Source organism: Temnothorax americanus, unplaced genomic scaffold, assembly GCF_048541705.1.
Source record: "Temnothorax americanus isolate GAGA-0224 unplaced genomic scaffold, ASM4854170v1 Scaffold9, whole genome shotgun sequence".
In the NCBI taxonomy this organism is placed as follows: domain Eukaryota; kingdom Metazoa; phylum Arthropoda; class Insecta; order Hymenoptera; family Formicidae; genus Temnothorax; species Temnothorax americanus.
Window position 1 is genome coordinate 4,774,496 of NW_027509812.1, and position 18,242 is coordinate 4,792,737.

Consider the following 18,242-nt stretch of genomic DNA (forward strand, 5'->3'; position numbering starts at 1 on the left):
CAACGATAGTACGCGGCGAACCGTGCATCTATGTATGTAACGGGAGAAACGACACCGAGAAAGCACCGAAGCTCCTTCGTATTCGCGACGATAACAATGTCTAATTGCCGTGAGAACGTCGTTAGCACGAAGTGACAAAAATTTAGATCTCTTGTAAAAAAAAAAAGAGAACATACTGTAGAATAATAAAATATTCGTGATGATTGTCTACCGCACATACAAAGTTGCCTAAAATTCGCGTCTGTGGCAGATTTTTCAGCTAAATCGCTGAAAAATAGAATTTTTTAAAAAAGGAAAAACATAAATAACATATTAATTATAAAATGTATTATAATAATATAAAATTGTAAATATCTTCAACGCATGTTGCATTGCAGCAAATCTGTGAAAATCGAAATTCAACGTTATCGCGGGGATGACATTCAGACGTTCACATGCCTTTCGATTGCACGAGCAGATCGAGATCCTCGTGGATAAATCTTCCTCGATTTACCTCGCGCAAGCGAGTGCCGTTGAACGAAAGATAGACGTTTGTAAGTAGATTGGTAAATATATGTATGTACGAGCTGTGTGACGAACGGATCGCGGAGAAAGTAGGAAATGTGCTCCCCCGGAGTATAGACGTGGGGCCGCGTAGCAAATCGTCGTTCGCGATCGCGTATGGCATCTTGCGAGAAATAAAGAGGGAAAGAATGTGTCTGCGCGTCACGTTTTTGCCAATTATATATAGATACGACAGATATTCCGAAGGGTGTGGTCATTTAGGATCGAAGGAGATTCGACATTTAATGAGCAATCTATAATCTTGGGAAGGTCTTTTCACTGCCGTTGAATTAATAACTTCTTCGACGCGACTTCAACGCGTGTTTATCCGTGATTCATATTTCAGGGTTCGCGCAAAAACCGCTTTTAGACCCACGCTCTACTCGACTAATTATCCGTTGGAGAGAACGTGTAATTAAACGCATAGAAAAGCAGCGACGAATTTAATCGCAAATTAGCCGCGCGCTCTCGCGATTATGTACACGCGATAATCGGCGATGGCATTTCGGCCGGTTCAACGTCTTATCCATGGATTGAAAAATTATCCCTTTGATTTGTCACTGAAAACAGTAAAATTTGCCCCAACGGTTTACAGTTCGATAAATATTGTATCAAATAACGACCGCTTTCATTTCTCCTATAAATGGAAAAAAATCTCCTGTTTCGATAATTAAACGTTTCGATTCACCATTTGGATACTTTCATTTCCTCCTCTCCTTTCGTTGTAGCTCCCAACTCGCAACGACGCAAAATAAATGTCTTCTCGATCTTTTTAGCTATCACCGTGACAAAAAGGATAAGCGTTCTCACGTAGTGGCCGTCTTCTTACTGATAAAATGAAAGATAACGCCGCGGCCGGCGCGGCGCGCGGTCGTAGACGCACATCTCGAGCTACTTCGCCTTCGGGTAAAGCAAATCTTATATGAAAAATATGGTTTTCTCCATGCGCGGGTGGGGAATTGCACGTCAGTATACATAAAGCGCATAATCATGCTTGCTTAGAATCTTTTGATCCTCTTCGTGTATAACGTATATCGCAAATGGATGGCCGCGTCACCATTCGCGGACACTCGCTTTCTCCGACAGTAATGTAGACGCCACTTCATTTCCGTTGCACCCCGCGCTCAAAGATTTATGGAGTAAATCGTTCGAAATGTGCTTTTTGAATCCAGTTTGTTGAAATTACAAGCCTCTTGTTGTCCAAATAAATTGATTTTCCATACTATTAAAATCCTTTGATTTGCAAAAAAATAATATTGCGAACAAAAAGTTCATATTTTTCGTATTTTTATAAACATATGTTTTATATGTAGAGATAATCGCTCTCTTCCTTTCATTTCTGCAAAATAAAATTAAAAAGAGAACGTATTCTAAACATATTAATGAGATGCATAAATCAATGAAATGTATGAATTGGCATAAAATAATGTTTACGTCAGTCTGTAACTTTTAACTTATTTTTTAATGGTAATTATGAATTTAATAAAATATATTATTTTGGAAGAGGAATTAAAATGAAATTGACGATGAGAGAGACTAAAGTGTGTACGATGTACCGTTTAGCGCTACGTTCCTGAATAGAGAAAACTGCCACTATCTATTTCTCACGCCTCACGCGACATCTTGACGATGGATGATCTATAAACGTTGTAACGACTATGTTCGATGTCTATCCATAAATCTTAATGATCTTCAATCAGATCATAAAACGAAGATATGTAATATAAACTGCAGATTTTAATATTTTGAAACACAAAATGTTCGAAAATTACAAATATGTTTATTTGTAATAAGTATTTTAAAATGCAGAACTGAATCCTTTTATCTAACAATATTAATTACTTAATTACATTCATGACCAAAATATTTCGCTCTAAATTTGAAAATATTTTATTTAATAGGTATATTATTTATGTAATGTATTTACGGATTTGAATCAAAACAACTATTATTTATTAAGATGTATTTGCAGTTTCATAAATCATCGCTTTATTATAGCCGCACAACACAGCTTTTTCTCCCAAAGGATGCCAATGTGCGTCTACGACCGACATATTTTTAGACATTGGCACAGAGCTTGCGTCTTTTCGAGTCCATTCGTAGACGCGTGTACACTCGGAAAGTACGAGCAATCGTGGGTGAACGGGACTCCATTTGATAGCTTAACATAATAAAATTACTGCATTAATACCTCTGAAAGGAGTCGATCAATTTTTGTCGACGTACCTGTAATGGGATTTTCAAGTAGCAAATAATCCAGATAATCCGTACAGATGTCCCATATCCACAACGTAGTAGGATAAAGCTCGTGTTTCAGAGCCAGATATTGTCCGCATGAGCTAAATTCAAACAGTTTAATCTTCGCCACCGAAAAATTGTCGTTATCGTCCTTCTTTCCAATTTCAATGCAGATGGGCCGTTCGTGTATCTCGCGTACTAAAATTCAACAAAAAATCAAAAGTGCTAAAAATCTGTATTGAGAATATAATTAGAAATTTTTTCGCAATAACAAACGTGCGTTTCAAACGTGACGAACTTGAACTCGCCAATGTATCGTTCACTCACACACGCGTTCCTCGCAGGACGCGAAACGTTTATTAGAAACTTTCTCCGAATCGGCGCATTCCTTGTATACTTTCGTTAAGTAATTGCATTCCCTGATTACTGGATCCATATATAACTTCGACAACGGTTGCCACGTGATATAATTAAGAAGGACGACCTGGATACAGATTTTAAATAACCGTAAATACGCGCAACACAAAAACGAGATAACGTATATAATGCAGCGTGATTAAAAATTTACCACTTCGTTAAACCCGATTACAGCCAACAGCTGTCCGCTGGGGATCCATTCGACATATTCAATTCCTCTCAGCAGCTCCTTTCCATAGTCGCATGCCTCAGACGCGGGCTGGGCTGTTTCCAGCGGGGAAAACGCCGCCACGTGTTTCTCCAACGCGATGGAATAAACGATCAGCTTAGGTTCGGCTGGAGAGGAACACCATACGCATAACGCGTCGTCGTTCGGTGACCAGCGAATCCCGTCGATGCCGTGTAAACGATGGCAGATAAGTTTCTGAAACAATTCATCAAATTTGTTATTTCGCGCCAATCCGGGATACGCCGGCGTCAACGCGTCCTAGGAAATTTTTATGGCTGCCAAACTGGAAGCGCAGGTGTAGTTTTCTCTCTCTAACCTCATTTCCTTTCTAGCAACAGTAAAGTTTATTTTCAAATACGCCGACAATCTATCGAAAATCCCTTATAGCTGCGTCAACTTGTACGTATTTTGGAGATATAATTGAAATTTGAGATATCTCAGCTTCTCTCCGAGATATGAGCCGCGTGTGCGCGGAGAGAAAAAGGAGAGAAAGTGCAAAAGTTGAACTAAAAAGAACAGATTCTACTCCTACCCTATCCTCGTTGTGTTGTGCGCACATAGCACAGCAGTGCATAGCACATGTCAAAAATGGCCGCTGACGACCGCCGCTGACCGCCGCCGTATCGCGACCGCATGAATATTTGAAGCATTCTCGATTTCTCGCTGGTCCTCGCAACGATTCTCAACATGCCGTGCGCCGCTTACACCGCCTGCTCGTGCAACCCCGTTCCTCACTGCGCCGACTGGGGCATCAACGGGCTACTCTGTTTCGGGACGCGAAACGCGATTGCCATATACGACACGAGCAAGCGCATCGGCCGCGTGACGCACACGCTGCACCTGCATAGCGATCGCGTCAACACGGTGCACTGGATAAAAAGGCCGCGGAATACGAACCCATACCACTTGAAGGAAAAGGAATTGCTGTCGGGCTCCGTGGACGGTACCGCGATCATCTGGAGCCAAACGTTGCGTCGCGATACCATGACTATTACGTACTCGCGTACCTCGGTGTTGAATGTAGGGAGCACAGTTGTCTTTGCCGATTCCCTCCAATTGTCCGAAGGGTTCGATTTCGAGTTTGGCAAGCTACTGATATGCACAGGTTCGATCAACGGCGATATAAAACTATGGCTTAGAGAAGAAGAGCGGAGTCATCCCAAGCACATTCAGACTATAGATTACGGAAGAAAGTTACCGATGTACTGTCGCTTGACGCATCTGCCGAACAACAAATGTCCTCTTTTGGCCGTAGCATTGGAGGACGCCTCTATTTTGCTGTATACCACTAGATTCGACGCAGATTCCAACGTGGAACCATCTTTCGTAAAAGTCCAGCGATTAGTTGGACACGAAGACTGGGTAATATGCATGGATTTCACTCAGGATGACAACGGAAATCTTTTCCTCGCAACAAGCTCGAAAGACTGCACGATACGATTATGGAAGATCAACGAAACTGTTGAAGAATCGTCGAGCGACGAACTTAAACTGGAAAGTCACCGTTTTACAACGGACGATAAACGATATAATATTACTCTGGAATCTGTGCTCTGTGGTCACGAAAGCTGGGTTTACGGTGTGCACTGGCAGCCCGTGGAATCAGGCCGTGGGACAGTTAACCGTCGAACAATGCAATTGCTGTCCTGCTCAATGGACAAAACTATGATTATATGGAAACCGGATGAGATTACGAACGGAATGTGGACAGAGGCGGTACGAGTCGGAAAGGTTGGCGGTAATTCCTTGGGCTTTTATGGCTGCAAATTTAGCCCGAAATGCCCGAATGGCCCGCATGGACAACATATATTGGCATATGGTTATCGGGGCTCTTTCCATATCTGGAAATGGTCTCGGGAAAGGAATAAATGGCTTCCACATCCCGCGCCTGGTGGACACTTCTCTGAAGTAGTTGATTTATGTTGGGACCCGAAAGGAAGGTCCGTACAGTCTCATCTGTAAAATGATTTTCTTATACGTGGTTGCGATCCTTAAATGTTTAGAAATTTGCAGATAAATGCAACAGTTGAACATTTTTTTAACGTTATTGTAATCTTTTTGATTCAATTGTTCTGCAGATTATATACATTTTAATGTCGTAAAATAATTTTTTTCAAGTTTATCATACCTACTTAATAGATATAAATTTTTTTGATAAATTATTACGTTTTAATCTGTATGCATCAAGTATCTCGATTGGATCGGAATAGATAAAGATAAGTCAAAAATCTGAAAGGAATAATTATATTGTATTACATTACTCTTTGCAGATTTCTCATCACAGCCAGTGCTGACCAAACTACAAGAATTCACGCGAAGTATAAAAAGTTGGATGAGGCCTGGGAAGCGTGGCACGAGATTGCGCGTCCTCAGGTACACGGATACGACGTGACCTGTTTAACTATGTTAGCACCCCACATATATGCTTCTGGAGCGGATGAGAAGGTGGTGCGCATTTTCACGGCCACGTCTACGTTTAGGAATCGATTAGAATCGCTGAATGTCGATTATTTTCCATCCGTAAAGGCCCACGGTGCTGCTGTACCCTCTCTCGGATTAACGAACAAAGCAACGTATGTGGGAGAAAACGATGAAGATACAAAGAATTTAGCGACGGGAAACGTATACGAGCCGCCTACGGAAGAGGACTTGACGCAAAACACTCTTTGGCCAGAAACGAATAAGCTTTACGGACATGGCTACGAAATATTCTGCATGGCAGCGAGACACGACGGAAAATTGCTGGCTACAGCATGCAAATCAACCACTCGAGAACATTCGGCAATCTTATTATGGGACACCGACACCTGGTTACAAGTTCAAAAATTGATCCATCATCAATTGACCGTGACGCAAATGGAGTTCTCTCCAGACGACAATTATTTGCTGTCTGTATCCAGAGACAGAAGATGGTCGTTATTTAAAACTACAGACGCGCATTACGAGTTAATCGCAGCCAGTTCCAAGAAAAACAATCCACACTCGCGGATAATTTGGTGCTGCGCCTGGACGCGAGACTCGGAATATTTCGCGACTGGATCCAGAGACGGAAAAATCGCTATATGGCCTATAAACGCGATAAAAGATATTACACCAGAGATGATTATAGACGTGCAAAACCAGTCAGTTACAGCGTTATGCTTCGCGCCAATCGTCGGGTTATCTTTTTATTTTCTAGCTATCGGATACGAGACAGGACGCATAGAATTTCGATTTGTCCATCCAGCAATGACGTTGGAAAATGGACAGCCTAACGCTGCATTCTCCAGGAGGGTGAGAGAATACAATACTTCCGAGGCTCATCATTCAACCGTGAAAAGACTCATGTTTCGACCTACCAAGAGCTGCGATGTCTATAATGGATTGGAATTAGCAAGCTGTAGTTCCGACCATTCTGTTAAGATACACTATATGAGTCTAGGACGAAGTTAGATTTCTACCTCAATATTGCTCTTCATATAAAATTGTACGAAAATATCGTGTAAAATATAAAAAGTAATCTCTAAAAAAGATGTACGTGTTATTTAATATTCCACGCATTGTTTTAGTCAGCTGTACTTACTCGGCTTATCTTCCAGTTCTCAGTTTTGTAAATCTCTACCGTATCTTGACCTTCTTCCGCAACTATTACCGCTAATCTCTTACAGTTGGGACTAAAATGTAATTTATCAAAGGAAGACGATTTTACATTCTGTATATACGACGCGGTCTGTTCTTCCAAGTTCCAAATGGATATTTGGATCTGTAAAATATATCTTGTTTTACGCTAGCATATAGGTTTCTTTTATATAGCGAAAAGCAAAATGCGAATGTTACCGATAATATACGCTTACGTTAAAATCTGCTATGGTACAAATGTTTTTACTATCTGGGGACCAGGTAACGCTTTGCAAACCCGCGCTGCCCTCGGTAAGTTTACATTCCCATTTGGGATCGCGTATCGAATATACCTGAACGCGAGCTCTTTTTATATTCGCGCAAAGAATATATTCGCTGTTTAAAGACCACTCCATATACTGCAACGTGACAAAGATAAAGGTATAGATATTAAACGCAAGTAGAGAAACGACGGGTGGCGGGTGGAGGTTTAACTTTTCCTCTCGATACGGACTAACCTGTATCACGTCCGTGAATACGAATGACTGACAGGTACGGAGAGTCCTCGCATCCTTTACGAGCAGATTCGTTTGAAACGCCACCGCCAGGTACGCTCCATTTCTTGAAAAGTGACATAAACGATTGTTTATGCGAAAAACTTTGTCTTCGTCGGCGTTAGCGGCCATTGCGACAGATTTGAAAGCTGCGGTCAGCTGCGGCGGTTTCCTTGGCCATCCTTGGCAACCCCTGGGTCTCACTGGTCTCAGTAATGTCCAGTATCGCCAATCGTAATGCTCGTATCATCTAAAAAGTTACAATTTGTAAAATTGTTGCGTAAAAAAATTATTAAACGTGTCTTTGATTAACCGAATGGAATATATATTCTTCTTTTTGGTCTAAATTATAGTCTCTATAACCTCCCCCACGTCTTTCAGGTCGGAGACCATGGAAAAAAAGAAAGAGAGACTTGCGCGCAACCGGCGCAACGCGTCTTGCGAACACACTTGTTCCATGGTCGGTATATCTGTCAAGCCGAAAGCCGAACCGAGCCGAGTGGCGAGACGCGAGACGGCGAGACGAGGCGGACGGAAGACGGACCTGACGGACGTCGGGTCGGACCACAGTATATGGTCGGAGTCGGAGTCGGTGGTGAGATCGTGAGATGGTGCGCGGCGACCGCGGCGTTACGTGCGGTGTGCAAAGCAGTGGCCAGTCCAAAATAAGATTACGACTGTTACGAGCGTCCGCCGTCCGCTTCGCGTGAATCGCGCACCACTGTCACCACTGTCACATCGGGGTCTCGACGGTCTCATCGTGCGCTCGTAAACGTGAACGTCGCCGACGTCGCCGACGTCGCCGTCGTGGAGGGCGCGATGCCGCGATAACGCGGGGCTTGGGCTTGGGCTTGGTTTGCGCGATGACGTGATTCTCGCGCTTGGCCGCACGTTTTACGTGGAGTCCGCCAGTCCGGTGAGAAGGGATAAGATAAGGCCGAGAAGGGCCGCCTCAGCCCCGGGGTGCGCTGGTGCGGTGCCACGATATGCCGCTGCGTTCCAGCCGGCCGAGGGTTAACGCGTTGTTGACGAGGGCCGCACTCTTGCGCACGCCGTCGACGTCGACCCGGTGAACAGAATGGGCAAGCAAAACGGCTCGTGCTGGTGGTGCGTCAAGGCCGTCAAGTGGTTACCGGTGATTTTCATCCTGACGATCGTCGCGTGGTCCTATTACGCCTACGTGGTGCAATTGTGCTACTGTGAGTACAACGGGCTAGTTTGCCTGGTTGCCTATAGTTTTGTTCTCTTCTCGGTTGTTCCCTCGACCGGTCTCTCAAGCCGACGACGACGACGTCCTCGCTAATTTTGTCCCACGCTCACGCACGCGCGGCGGGCGGCAAGCGTTGGTCGTAAGAAAAAAAAACCCGGGCTTTCGGGATATCGCGTATCGCGTATCTCCCATCGCCCTTCCCGGTTACGCTTGATCGCGTTCATGTTTTCTTCGTCAGTGACGTAATTGAGCAATTGAATATTTCTTTATCTTGGGATTGTAGATCTTAATCTTACAAATAGCGTTATTCCTTTTGCGATATTTTTTTTTTACATAATCTGTGCGATTGTGCAAACATCGGTGATAAACGGAGGTAAAATAAAACGGCAAAATTCCACTCGATATTTACATATATACGTAATAAATATATACGCAAAGAGCCATTTTATAAACGAACGTCTTGTGTATACGTTTATAGATCAGTGGCGCAGTTGCAAAATCGAGCTTGCTTGAAAACTTTATATTACATTATTTTATATGTGTGTGTTTGTTTGTTTCAGATACAATAGATAATTATGTTCAAGAAGGTTCGTATATTAATCGTTTATGTAGCAACTTTTTCTTGCAATTTACTACTTTATTTGGCTGTTTTTATTATTTCTATAATTATAACTCTTAGACTATATTCTAATTCTGGGAAGCAGTCCATGCGCGCATCCAACACTTTTATTGTTTGCGTGTGTTAACAGCTTTCTATCTGCTTTTCTTCCACATCCTGATTCTGATGTTTTTATGGTCGTATTGGCAGACGGTGTACGCAAATTTAGTACCAGTGCCGGATAAGGTAAATCTCTAAAAGTCTGTTATATAAAAGACAATTTATAAACGATTGTTTACATATATTACGATACAATATAAATGATGTATATATTTTTTTAACCTTTATAGTTTAAAATACCTGTTGTTGAAATGGAGAAATTGCAACAGGCTGAAACTGAGGAAACGCAGAGACAAATTTTGGAAAGATTTGCACAAGATCTTCCAGTTACTAATCGCACCATAAAAGGAGGTAACAATTTATTATTATTATTATTATTATTATTATTATTAATGACGTGTGATTTATTATAAAAACAATTATAGCTTAAAAATAAGAATTGTTAAAAGAACTTGAAGTTTATACCGATAATATTCTTTCTTTCTAGCGATGCGCTTCTGCGAGAAGTGTCAGTTAATAAAACCTGATAGGGCACACCACTGTAGCGTATGTGGTACTTGTGTCTTAAAAATGGATCATCATTGTCCATGGGTGAACAATTGCGTAGGCTTCCACAATTACAAATTTTTCATGCTGTTTCTGGCGTATGGACTTATCTACTGTATGTTTATTACCGCCACATCGTTGCAATACTTTATACAATTTTGGAAAGTGAGTACAATCTTTTTTCTTTTGCAATGAATTATAATTTATACGAAAGTGATATATTCAGATTGCGTAATGCCAAAATGTAATGTGTATATTGATAAATTAATTTTAATTTGCGATTCGTTTTGCAGGGCGAATTAGACGGAATGGGTAAATTTCATTTACTATTCCTTTTCTTCGTTGCGCTGATGTTCGCCGTCAGTCTTACCTCTCTTTTCTTCTACCATTGCTATCTCGTTGCGCACAATAGATCGACACTAGGTAATTATTGGATATTTCTATCTTAATATTGCAACAATATTTGTCTATAATGTTGAATCAGCACCGTGTCGCTGTATTTACAGAGGCCTTTAGAGCACCTATGTTTCGAACGGGAAAAGACAAAGATGGATTTAGTTTGGGAAAATACAATAATTTTCAGGAAGTATTTGGAGATAATCCACGACTCTGGTTTCTACCCATATTTAGCAGGTACGTGCGTTTCATTTCTTTAATATTTTATGCGCGATATATATATATAAAATTGTATAATTTACTAAGTGGGAACCATTTGCGCAATACGTAATAATTGAACTATTATATCAATTTGTATGCTTCTAGTATACCGCCTATCGTAATCTTTACTGTAAAAAAACAACTATGCGGTTTGGCATACTTAAACGAAATTTGAATACGGTAACATAAGTACTGCAGGGTCTTGAATATAAAGTGTGAGCAATTCTGATCGTTTCAAAGTTTATTTTCCTTCGAAGAAGCAAAATAATCGCATGTTTTATGTGATACAATTTTTAAATTTTTTATTAGTACTTTTCTATATATATTTCTATCTATAATTAAATGGAGAATGTTCCGATTATGTGTGTGTAAGATATATATATATATTTTTTTTTTCTATAAAAACTTTTGGATAATTTCCATCTATTGATGTAATAGGAAGAATATATGTTAAAACTACTTTTTTTAATTATATTTCTGTGTTATAATAATTACACAAAAGAGAAATTATTGTATTTTATAAATCGGAGCAGGATGCAGAGAAAGATTGTTACATAAGTGGAAATTTACTGTTTTCCATCTTCACCTTGTATATAAAATCTTCCCGCGTTTTCCAATAAGTTTCTTTTTTTTTTTTTTTAGAAATGTGGATATAAAAACTTTTTATTTGGGTGCACCGTTAGTTAGTACGCAACTCTTGCACTTTCAAATTATTCTTTTGAGCACTATATTTATTTGCGCTCTTACTGATAAAAGATAGAAGATTCAGTATTTTTAAATTGGAGTGGTTGCATTGGATGTGTTCTAGTCTGGGAAATGGTGTCGTCTACCCAGTAAGATCGCAACACCAAGGCACACCCAATACTTATGACTCCATGGGCAGTACTCAGAACAGGTCAGCATTATACAAATTTTAAACAAAAGTGCAATATTAATTACCTTGATTCTTTACTGTGGAACTCGTTTTATTTCTTCGATAAAGATGTGATTGATACGTACATAAAAGTTTTTAATTTGTTAAGTTTTGAAGAAAAAATTGCGAGAAGAAGTTTTCAATCGTTTACTCTTAAGTTTGGTGATTTTATATTTTGTTCTTAATCAAAATATTTTCTTGCTTTTACGTTTATATTTTTATATATCTCTTTTTTATTTTTTTGTAGAGTTCCAGAGTAATGATAAGACCTTTAAGTGCTTCCAGGCTGCATGCGACGCATTTGTATCTTTTTGTTTAACGCTGACTATCACTACTGGCTCTATTGCTATTCCCCAATTGTTTCCTAATATAACTTGAGCTTTTCTATACAATTTGTCTGCAAGGTCTGTAAAATCGAATCTTTCTGCTTCTGAGAAGATATTCTTTGCAACTACAATTATATTTGACAGCATTGACACAGTTCACACTTTGCATATTTGTAACTTTCGGTAAATTTATGTTTTTAGCTTTTTTATTGAAATGTATTTTGAAGGAAAATCAGTAACAGGATATCACTACAAAACAAATCTCTGCAGGGTTCTGTAAAAATATATTAATTATATTTAATATCTCATTTATATAAATAAATATGTATTTGTTACAGAATGTATACTGAAAAATTTAACGATGATATATTTTCAAATGTATCTATATAAAAGAAATTAAGAGATTGATTTTTATGGTAAAGTTGCATGTCTTACATTATATTATAAATTTCGTCTTTATCATATTACAAATTTTAGTTGAAGACTAATTCGTGTAAAATTTTTATATAATTATGACGCGAGGTATTGTGCATCTGGTTCTTACAGACAGTACTTTTAATATAAAAGTGGTGTAACTATGTACAACTATCTTTTTTTTTTTTATAGAAGAAGTATCTTTTACTTGTTTTATGATGCTTCTTTATTTCGAACGTTCATTTTGTGTGTGTGTGTGTGTGTGTGTGTGTGTGTGTGTGTGAAGTCGGGGTTACATAAATAAATTATAAACGAAAAAATAAAAATTGAAAAAAATGAAAATGTGGTAAGATGTAGTTACGCCATAAGGGCTGTAGACATGGGATGACACCGAGTAGAAGGTAGGGTATGGCTTGCAGTTTTGGAGACGGGGTAAACTTTCCCGAGCGGCTGTGCAATGAAGATACTCATACTCTGTTGGGCCCCGGCACCCAACAATGGAGTGATGAAACCGAATTTGACTCCCCATCTCCCTACATAAATCAGGTACTTTATAGGCTCGATCCTTAGATCAAGACAATAATTTTGTTTAAATTGATCAAAGCGTATCAAAATGCTACTTTACACATATAGCAATTATTTCTCAAATTATACTTATAGATAGATATTTGTTGTTATTTAACAGTTTACATGTAGCTGTAAATAATATCAGCAATTGAAGTACAATGCATCTCCCATCATTCATGACTAATTTTAATGACAGGTTTTCTGACGAATTTGGAATCGGTTTTTCTTAAAGGAAAATATCGAGGCAATAATTGTTAAATTAAAAAAATGATTGATCTTGCAAATTAAATTTCTTATATACAAATTAAATAATGAAGTAATGCTTTCCTTAATTTTGTTAATTCGAAGTAAACTGTAACAGATTTTAAATTTAAGATCAATTAAAAATTTAATTATAGAAATATATAACATTCAAAATTGAACTGTTATTGTGACGATTTCTCAATATTTTCTGCGAAGAAAACTTAATTTTAAATTGATCAGAGAATTAAAATTAAGATCATGAGCTGTGGGATGTGTTATCTATTCGGAAGACTTGGCATATGTTCTCGCAATGTAATGTGTAAATTGATGTACCTAGACAGCATTTTAATTGTTATAAAATGAAATTCGTATTGTATTATCAATAAGTATATATTATTGTTATGCACTATTTCTCTTAATAACAAAATTATATATATACATTCCAATAGTTAATTCAAGCATTCTTACCTTGTTGCTAAAAACGGACATTTGTATTTATGATAAAGTAAAAATATATAATACTAAATCATCTGTAAAGAGGCAGTTTCTTCATAAAAATAAAATTTTATTAACAATTACTCTTTATATCTTATCCTATATTTACAGAAAGTTCCTATCCTACGTTTACAATGCCCATCAATAAATGAAAATAAAATATATAATAATATTAAGAAATGCAAAAGTACAATTTGCACAGTATTACTTACAGAAGTATCCCGATTAGACATATTATTTATTGATATCCAGTATATATGAATGCATCTTTAAGGTTTTTATATTTTACATATGCATTATATAAAGTTTTATCATATAAATAGGATTATAAAATACATCATACTATACGAGATTACAGTAAGTTTCCGATTTTACTACTAATAAATATTAAATATTATTCTTTTACCGAGTGCTCCTGCTTCCACAGCAAACTAATTGTGAAACTGTTACTATTTCTTGTTTTTATTTTCCCTTTTGATAATTAATTAATTTTAAACCAAATTGACAAAATTGTTTGAGATAGTCCATATTACTAACTTGCCACACAAAATAATTTTCTCGTTATTACTTTAATATCTATTAAGAAATATATATATATATAAAAATAACAAATAATATTTACGTTAAGTTTTCTTTTACTTGATTGAAATAAATTAATATCTTTTTTCATATTTTTTATGTTCTTGTATAGTATATATGTTTCAAATTTGTTAGTTTCAAGTTATGAATCGAATATGTAATATGAATTTTCTTTACAGTGTGTATATATATATATATATATCTAAATATATAGATATAATTATACACGTCATGCATAGGTAAATATAGCGTATCTCTTTGGTATAATCCATCCTACTGAATTTTTGATTGATCACAGGTCCACCATTGATCAAATGACATTGGTACAAGAAGCTACAATTTTGGCTCTTGGCGCTGGGTAATATTATCTGTAGTCTTGATTAAATATTATAACTAATCTCTCACGCTTGCATGAACACGTACATATAAAGTTGTATCAAAATTTGGGCGTTATTCTTTTTTTTATTCTATGTTATCTTGAATCTCTCTATTTGATCTATATCTAACATATCTTCGCCTGAGTGATGAACGCAAAACAACCGCTTTTATTTTTATAATGATTGTATTTATAACAATATTTGTCGGAAAGCTATATGAAGCATTAATTTTTGTTTTTTTTTTGTGCAATATGTGATTGACAGCTTTTGTGTATGTTTATTTTTCTGTCATAATAGATAAGATCTCCATGTCCCGTACTGTTATCAAGATTCTGGAAATAATCCTCTTGATACAATATATTCAATATATTTTACAGCACTGCTGTGATAGGTCCTTCTGTGGATGTCGACCAACCACTGATGAATATCACAGAAGCTGTCTGAATAACGCCGACAAATCTGCACGCCATCACGCAATTGCAATTTTATTTTATGGTATTTCGACCGTAATTCAGAATATCAGTTTATATTACTTTGTGCTTTCCTACGTTTCAATTCTCGGCGTTGTGCGTTTAAAGTTTCATAGGTACTGTTATTGCGAAGGAAATTCACACTGAATTGTTATTGCAGTCAACGCGAGAATTTTTAACTTTGCGGTTTGTCCCGCAAGATATTTTGAATATTAACTGTATTATATATATTGTAATATATATATATATATATATATATATATATATATATATATATATATGAATTCGTTGTTAAAAGTATTGTTATGATTACTTGTAGTTTTAATCGTAATGAATCACATATAATTGAATTAACCTGTAGCGTAATGTATATATAATGTCGACTTTTCAACAAATTTGTAATTGATTGAGTGTGTAGATTACAAATTGCATCATAAAATGATGGAAAGAATCATTGCAGTTCAATTCAGAGGATACTCCATTAACAGTAATCTTTGTCAAAATATAGGCACCTACATCTGTGCTAAACAAAATAGAAATTACAAACATTTGCGAATAAAAATTTCTCCATACTTTATTGTGAAAAATAGATAGGATGATTCTATATATATAAATTTATAGTAATTCCTTATTAGGATTTTTATGTAAATTACATGTATAATTTAGCAATTTTATTACACGTTTGATATTTTTACGTAAAATATATTAATTCTTTTTAAAAAGTACAATTTTAGTCAGGGTGAGTAAAATTCAGTGTCACATTAATCGGAAATTTGTATCATTCATAAAATACAAAAATTTATACAATATATTTACAAATCTGTGTATGAGAATTTCAATTTTAGTTTTTTAAGAATCATGATTTTAGGGAATCTATAATTAAGTGCTACTAATTTTTCAAATTTATATATAAAAGATCAGTTGCATAATATAATGCTATTATGCAGAATAATGACGACGCTTGTACTTATATGAATACTTTTGGTTATTTACAAAATTAATAATATTAATTTTGAAGAATATCATTTTCACAAATATTTCAACAAATGTAGAAAACATGCAATTGGTTGCGTAATTTATTATTATTTGGATTTCTCTCTCAGGCACAAAAAGTTATGTACATATACTTATATTGAACTGCCATATTTGCTTACGTATACGTTTCCCAAGAAATTATTTATGTTTATACTTGTGCAAAATACATGAACAATCTATATGCGTAATTAATTTTATATGTATGTAACAATTATTAAAAGCTAAGTTATATAAGTTTACACATGCAAATTGTGTAAGATTAATATATACTTAAGCATGTTAATTATGTATTTCTTAATCTATTAATGCGCAAAAATTCATATTAATAGATTTATTGAAAATTATTTAGTAATTATTGCTAATTGAAGACTTGTCTATTTGAAAATATAGTAAATATGTTTGTTTATGTGAAACTTTGTAGCAGATGTTTATTTTTCATTTTGCACATATATACAATATACATATATATATAATATGAAAATATATTTTTTGTTTAAGAACATATTGAAACCATTAATATTGAAAATTTATCCATTTATACATTTATAACATATACATACATGAATATCCATTTACAAAGTGTAACTATATTTTTTAATCCAACTTAACCCTTCCGTTGTTAATGATTTCGGCCGATATTCCAGACCAACATAGCCAGTATAGCCAGTTGTTTCCAATAGAGACAAAACATATTTATAATCAATCTCTCCTGGAGTATCTGGCTCGTGCCTATCAGGAACTTGAGCTATCTGAATGTGACCTATTAAAATAATATATATTGAATATATATTATTTAAATATAATATGAAAATTAATATTAATATATCAATGAAACATATGAATACTTTTGGTTATTTATGGTTTACGTATTAATGAAACTTATTTATTGATTAAATTGACTAAATTGTACAATAAATTGCAATTTTGAAATTATAATGCTATACATTAATAAAACATAATATATTAATAAAAGTAATAAAACTATACACAAAAAGAGAATCTAAAATTATAAGAATATAATATTATAAAGTTACTAACCTATATAAGGTAAAAAATTTTGAATACTTTTTGTAATATTACCGCAACAATGTTGTAAATGAAAGATATCCATTAACAGCTTAAAATGTGTACTGTTTACCTTCTTCACCAAATCTAAACCTGCGATAAGAATAAAGAAATTATTTTAATAGCCTCTCGTTATGACGATAAAGTAAAGTCAGACAATATGAATTTAACTTCGTACCTTTTTGAAAATTATTCATATAGTAATTTGGTACACTGTAATTATTAATTGGTTCAATGACGACAATAATATCCTCTTTTTGACATTTTTCGATGGCGTACAACAGATTTTTTTCATAAACTACATCGTTAGCAGATGTAGGAGTTTCCACTTTTCCTGACATTACATGAATCCTGTTAAGGATAGAATTCATTATTATATGAATATACATATAACATGGAATATCACAAGAATTAATTACGTTAATTCTCAATCGAGTTTGTGCATTACGATGGATATACTGACATTTTACAGTCCAAGGCTTTTGCATATTCTATTGTTTTCTCAATACTCCTCTTGAAATGTTCTTCTTCACCCGGGATTGCAGCAAAGCCCAATTCTCCTTTTGTAACATCACCTATCGTGGCAATTGTTGAAATTAAAACTAATGAGATTATTTTTACGATGTATAACATGAACACATACCTGTGAATACATTCAAAAGTACTTGATCAACATTAGCCTTCTTTTTGGCTGCGGCAACTTGTTGAACAGAGAAGCCAAATGGAAATCCACTTTCAACCGCTTTAAATCCAGCTTGCTTGGCCAGTTGATATCTCTCGATAATATTAGGAACCTCGGTGAACATAAAAGACAGATTACTGGCGAATTTTAAAGCCATGACAGTATAGGAACTGGTAGGAACGTGCTATCTGTAAGAAACCGTTTAGCTGTGTACGATGTATGTACGGGTAACACGAATGGATGTGAAATAAGCTTTCGGTCAGTCACAGCTTCTTTCATCGATTATATAATAATTCTTATCTACGATAAGAATGCTGTAATCGAGAAAAAATTTCTGTTGCCAGAAGCTAATCGTAAGTTTTAAAAT

At 35.9% G+C, this 18,242-nt stretch overlaps 4 protein-coding genes across 18 annotated transcripts; 2 read left to right on the forward strand and 2 right to left on the reverse strand.

Annotated features, from left to right (window-relative positions):
* Window positions 1–2,303: 2,303 nt before the first annotated feature.
* On the reverse strand, window positions 2,304–8,264 carry LOC143907907 (WD repeat-containing protein WRAP73). 4 transcript variants are annotated; one of them, XM_077425001.1, is made up of 8 exons: window positions 8,123–8,264; window positions 7,543–7,828; window positions 7,261–7,443; window positions 6,990–7,169; window positions 3,350–3,622; window positions 3,109–3,265; window positions 2,770–2,979; window positions 2,304–2,704 (listed from the first exon to the last, which is right to left on the reverse strand). In XM_077425001.1, the coding sequence occupies exons 2-8, from the start codon at window positions 7,708–7,710 to the stop codon at window positions 2,499–2,501; spliced, it is 1,377 nt and encodes a 458-aa protein (XP_077281127.1). In that variant the 5' UTR covers window positions 7,711–7,828; window positions 8,123–8,264; the 3' UTR covers window positions 2,304–2,498. The 4 variants fall into 4 exon arrangements, with proteins under 4 accessions (XP_077281127.1, XP_077281126.1, XP_077281125.1 ...); XM_077425000.1 differs by having other exon boundaries at window positions 8,029–8,171; XM_077424999.1 differs by lacking the exon at window positions 8,123–8,264 and adding an exon at window positions 7,942–8,083.
* Elp2 (elongator complex protein 2) lies at window positions 3,993–6,940 on the forward strand. The gene is made up of 2 exons (XM_077424992.1): window positions 3,993–5,367; window positions 5,698–6,940. The coding sequence occupies exons 1-2, from the start codon at window positions 4,115–4,117 to the stop codon at window positions 6,857–6,859; spliced, it is 2,415 nt and encodes an 804-aa protein (XP_077281118.1). The 5' UTR covers window positions 3,993–4,114; the 3' UTR covers window positions 6,860–6,940.
* A 377-nt stretch (window positions 8,265–8,641) lies between the features above and the next one.
* LOC143907908 (palmitoyltransferase ZDHHC2) lies at window positions 8,642–15,758 on the forward strand. Of its 12 annotated transcripts, XM_077425007.1 has the most exons (11): window positions 8,642–8,777; window positions 9,349–9,375; window positions 9,538–9,632; window positions 9,737–9,857; window positions 9,994–10,217; window positions 10,346–10,475; window positions 10,559–10,685; window positions 11,518–11,604; window positions 12,782–12,908; window positions 14,545–14,604; window positions 15,001–15,058. In XM_077425007.1, the coding sequence occupies exons 1-10, from the start codon at window positions 8,657–8,659 to the stop codon at window positions 14,554–14,556; spliced, it is 1,071 nt and encodes a 356-aa protein (XP_077281133.1). In that variant the 5' UTR covers window positions 8,642–8,656; the 3' UTR covers window positions 14,557–14,604; window positions 15,001–15,058. The 12 variants fall into 12 exon arrangements, 11 of the variants coding, with proteins under 11 accessions (XP_077281133.1, XP_077281128.1, XP_077281134.1 ...); XR_013259999.1 differs by lacking the exons at window positions 12,782–12,908; window positions 14,545–14,604 and adding an exon at window positions 10,815–10,924; XM_077425002.1 differs by lacking the exon at window positions 14,545–14,604 and having other exon boundaries at window positions 15,001–15,758.
* A 644-nt stretch (window positions 15,759–16,402) lies between these two features.
* Window positions 16,403–18,032, reverse strand: Gip (hydroxypyruvate isomerase-like protein Gip). The gene is made up of 5 exons (XM_077425030.1): window positions 17,837–18,032; window positions 17,657–17,768; window positions 17,372–17,544; window positions 17,167–17,286; window positions 16,403–16,888 (listed from the first exon to the last, which is right to left on the reverse strand). Exons 1-5 carry the CDS (start codon window positions 18,030–18,032, stop codon window positions 16,701–16,703), a joined length of 789 nt encoding a protein of 262 aa, XP_077281156.1. The 3' UTR covers window positions 16,403–16,700.
* Window positions 18,033–18,242: the final 210 nt, after the last annotated feature.

Bases quoted from the DNA above. Each gene is read 5' to 3' on its own strand.
- Elp2 (XM_077424992.1), top strand. From the start codon at position 4,115: ATGCCGTGCGCCGCTTACACCGCCTGCTCGTGCAACCCCGTTCCTCAC. The intron at 5,368-5,697 runs GTCCGTACAGTC...TACTCTTTGCAG, and splicing joins TGTTGGGACCCGAAAGGAAG to ATTTCTCATCACAGCCAGTG.
- LOC143907907 (XM_077425001.1), bottom strand. From the start codon at position 7,710: ATGGCCGCTAACGCCGACGAAGACAAAGTTTTTCGCATAAACAATCGT. The intron at 3,623-6,989 runs GTAAGTACAGCT...GAATTGTTTCAG, and splicing joins AGAACTGGAAGATAAGCCGA to AAACTTATCTGCCATCGTTT. The intron at 3,266-3,349 runs GTAAATTTTTAA...ATCTGTATCCAG, and splicing joins TAATCGGGTTTAACGAAGTG to GTCGTCCTTCTTAATTATAT.
- LOC143907908 (XM_077425002.1), top strand. From the start codon at position 8,657: ATGGGCAAGCAAAACGGCTCGTGCTGGTGGTGCGTCAAGGCCGTCAAG. The intron at 9,858-9,993 runs GTAACAATTTAT...CTTTCTTTCTAG, and splicing joins TAATCGCACCATAAAAGGAG to CGATGCGCTTCTGCGAGAAG. The intron at 10,686-11,517 runs GTACGTGCGTTT...GATGTGTTCTAG, and splicing joins TTTCTACCCATATTTAGCAG to TCTGGGAAATGGTGTCGTCT.
- Gip (XM_077425030.1), bottom strand. From the start codon at position 18,032: ATGGCTTTAAAATTCGCCAGTAATCTGTCTTTTATGTTCACCGAGGTT. The intron at 17,545-17,656 runs GTCAGTATATCC...TATCCTTAACAG, and splicing joins AAAGCCTTGGACTGTAAAAT to GATTCATGTAATGTCAGGAA. The intron at 17,287-17,371 runs GTACGAAGTTAA...TTCTTATCGCAG, and splicing joins TATGAATAATTTTCAAAAAG to GTTTAGATTTGGTGAAGAAG.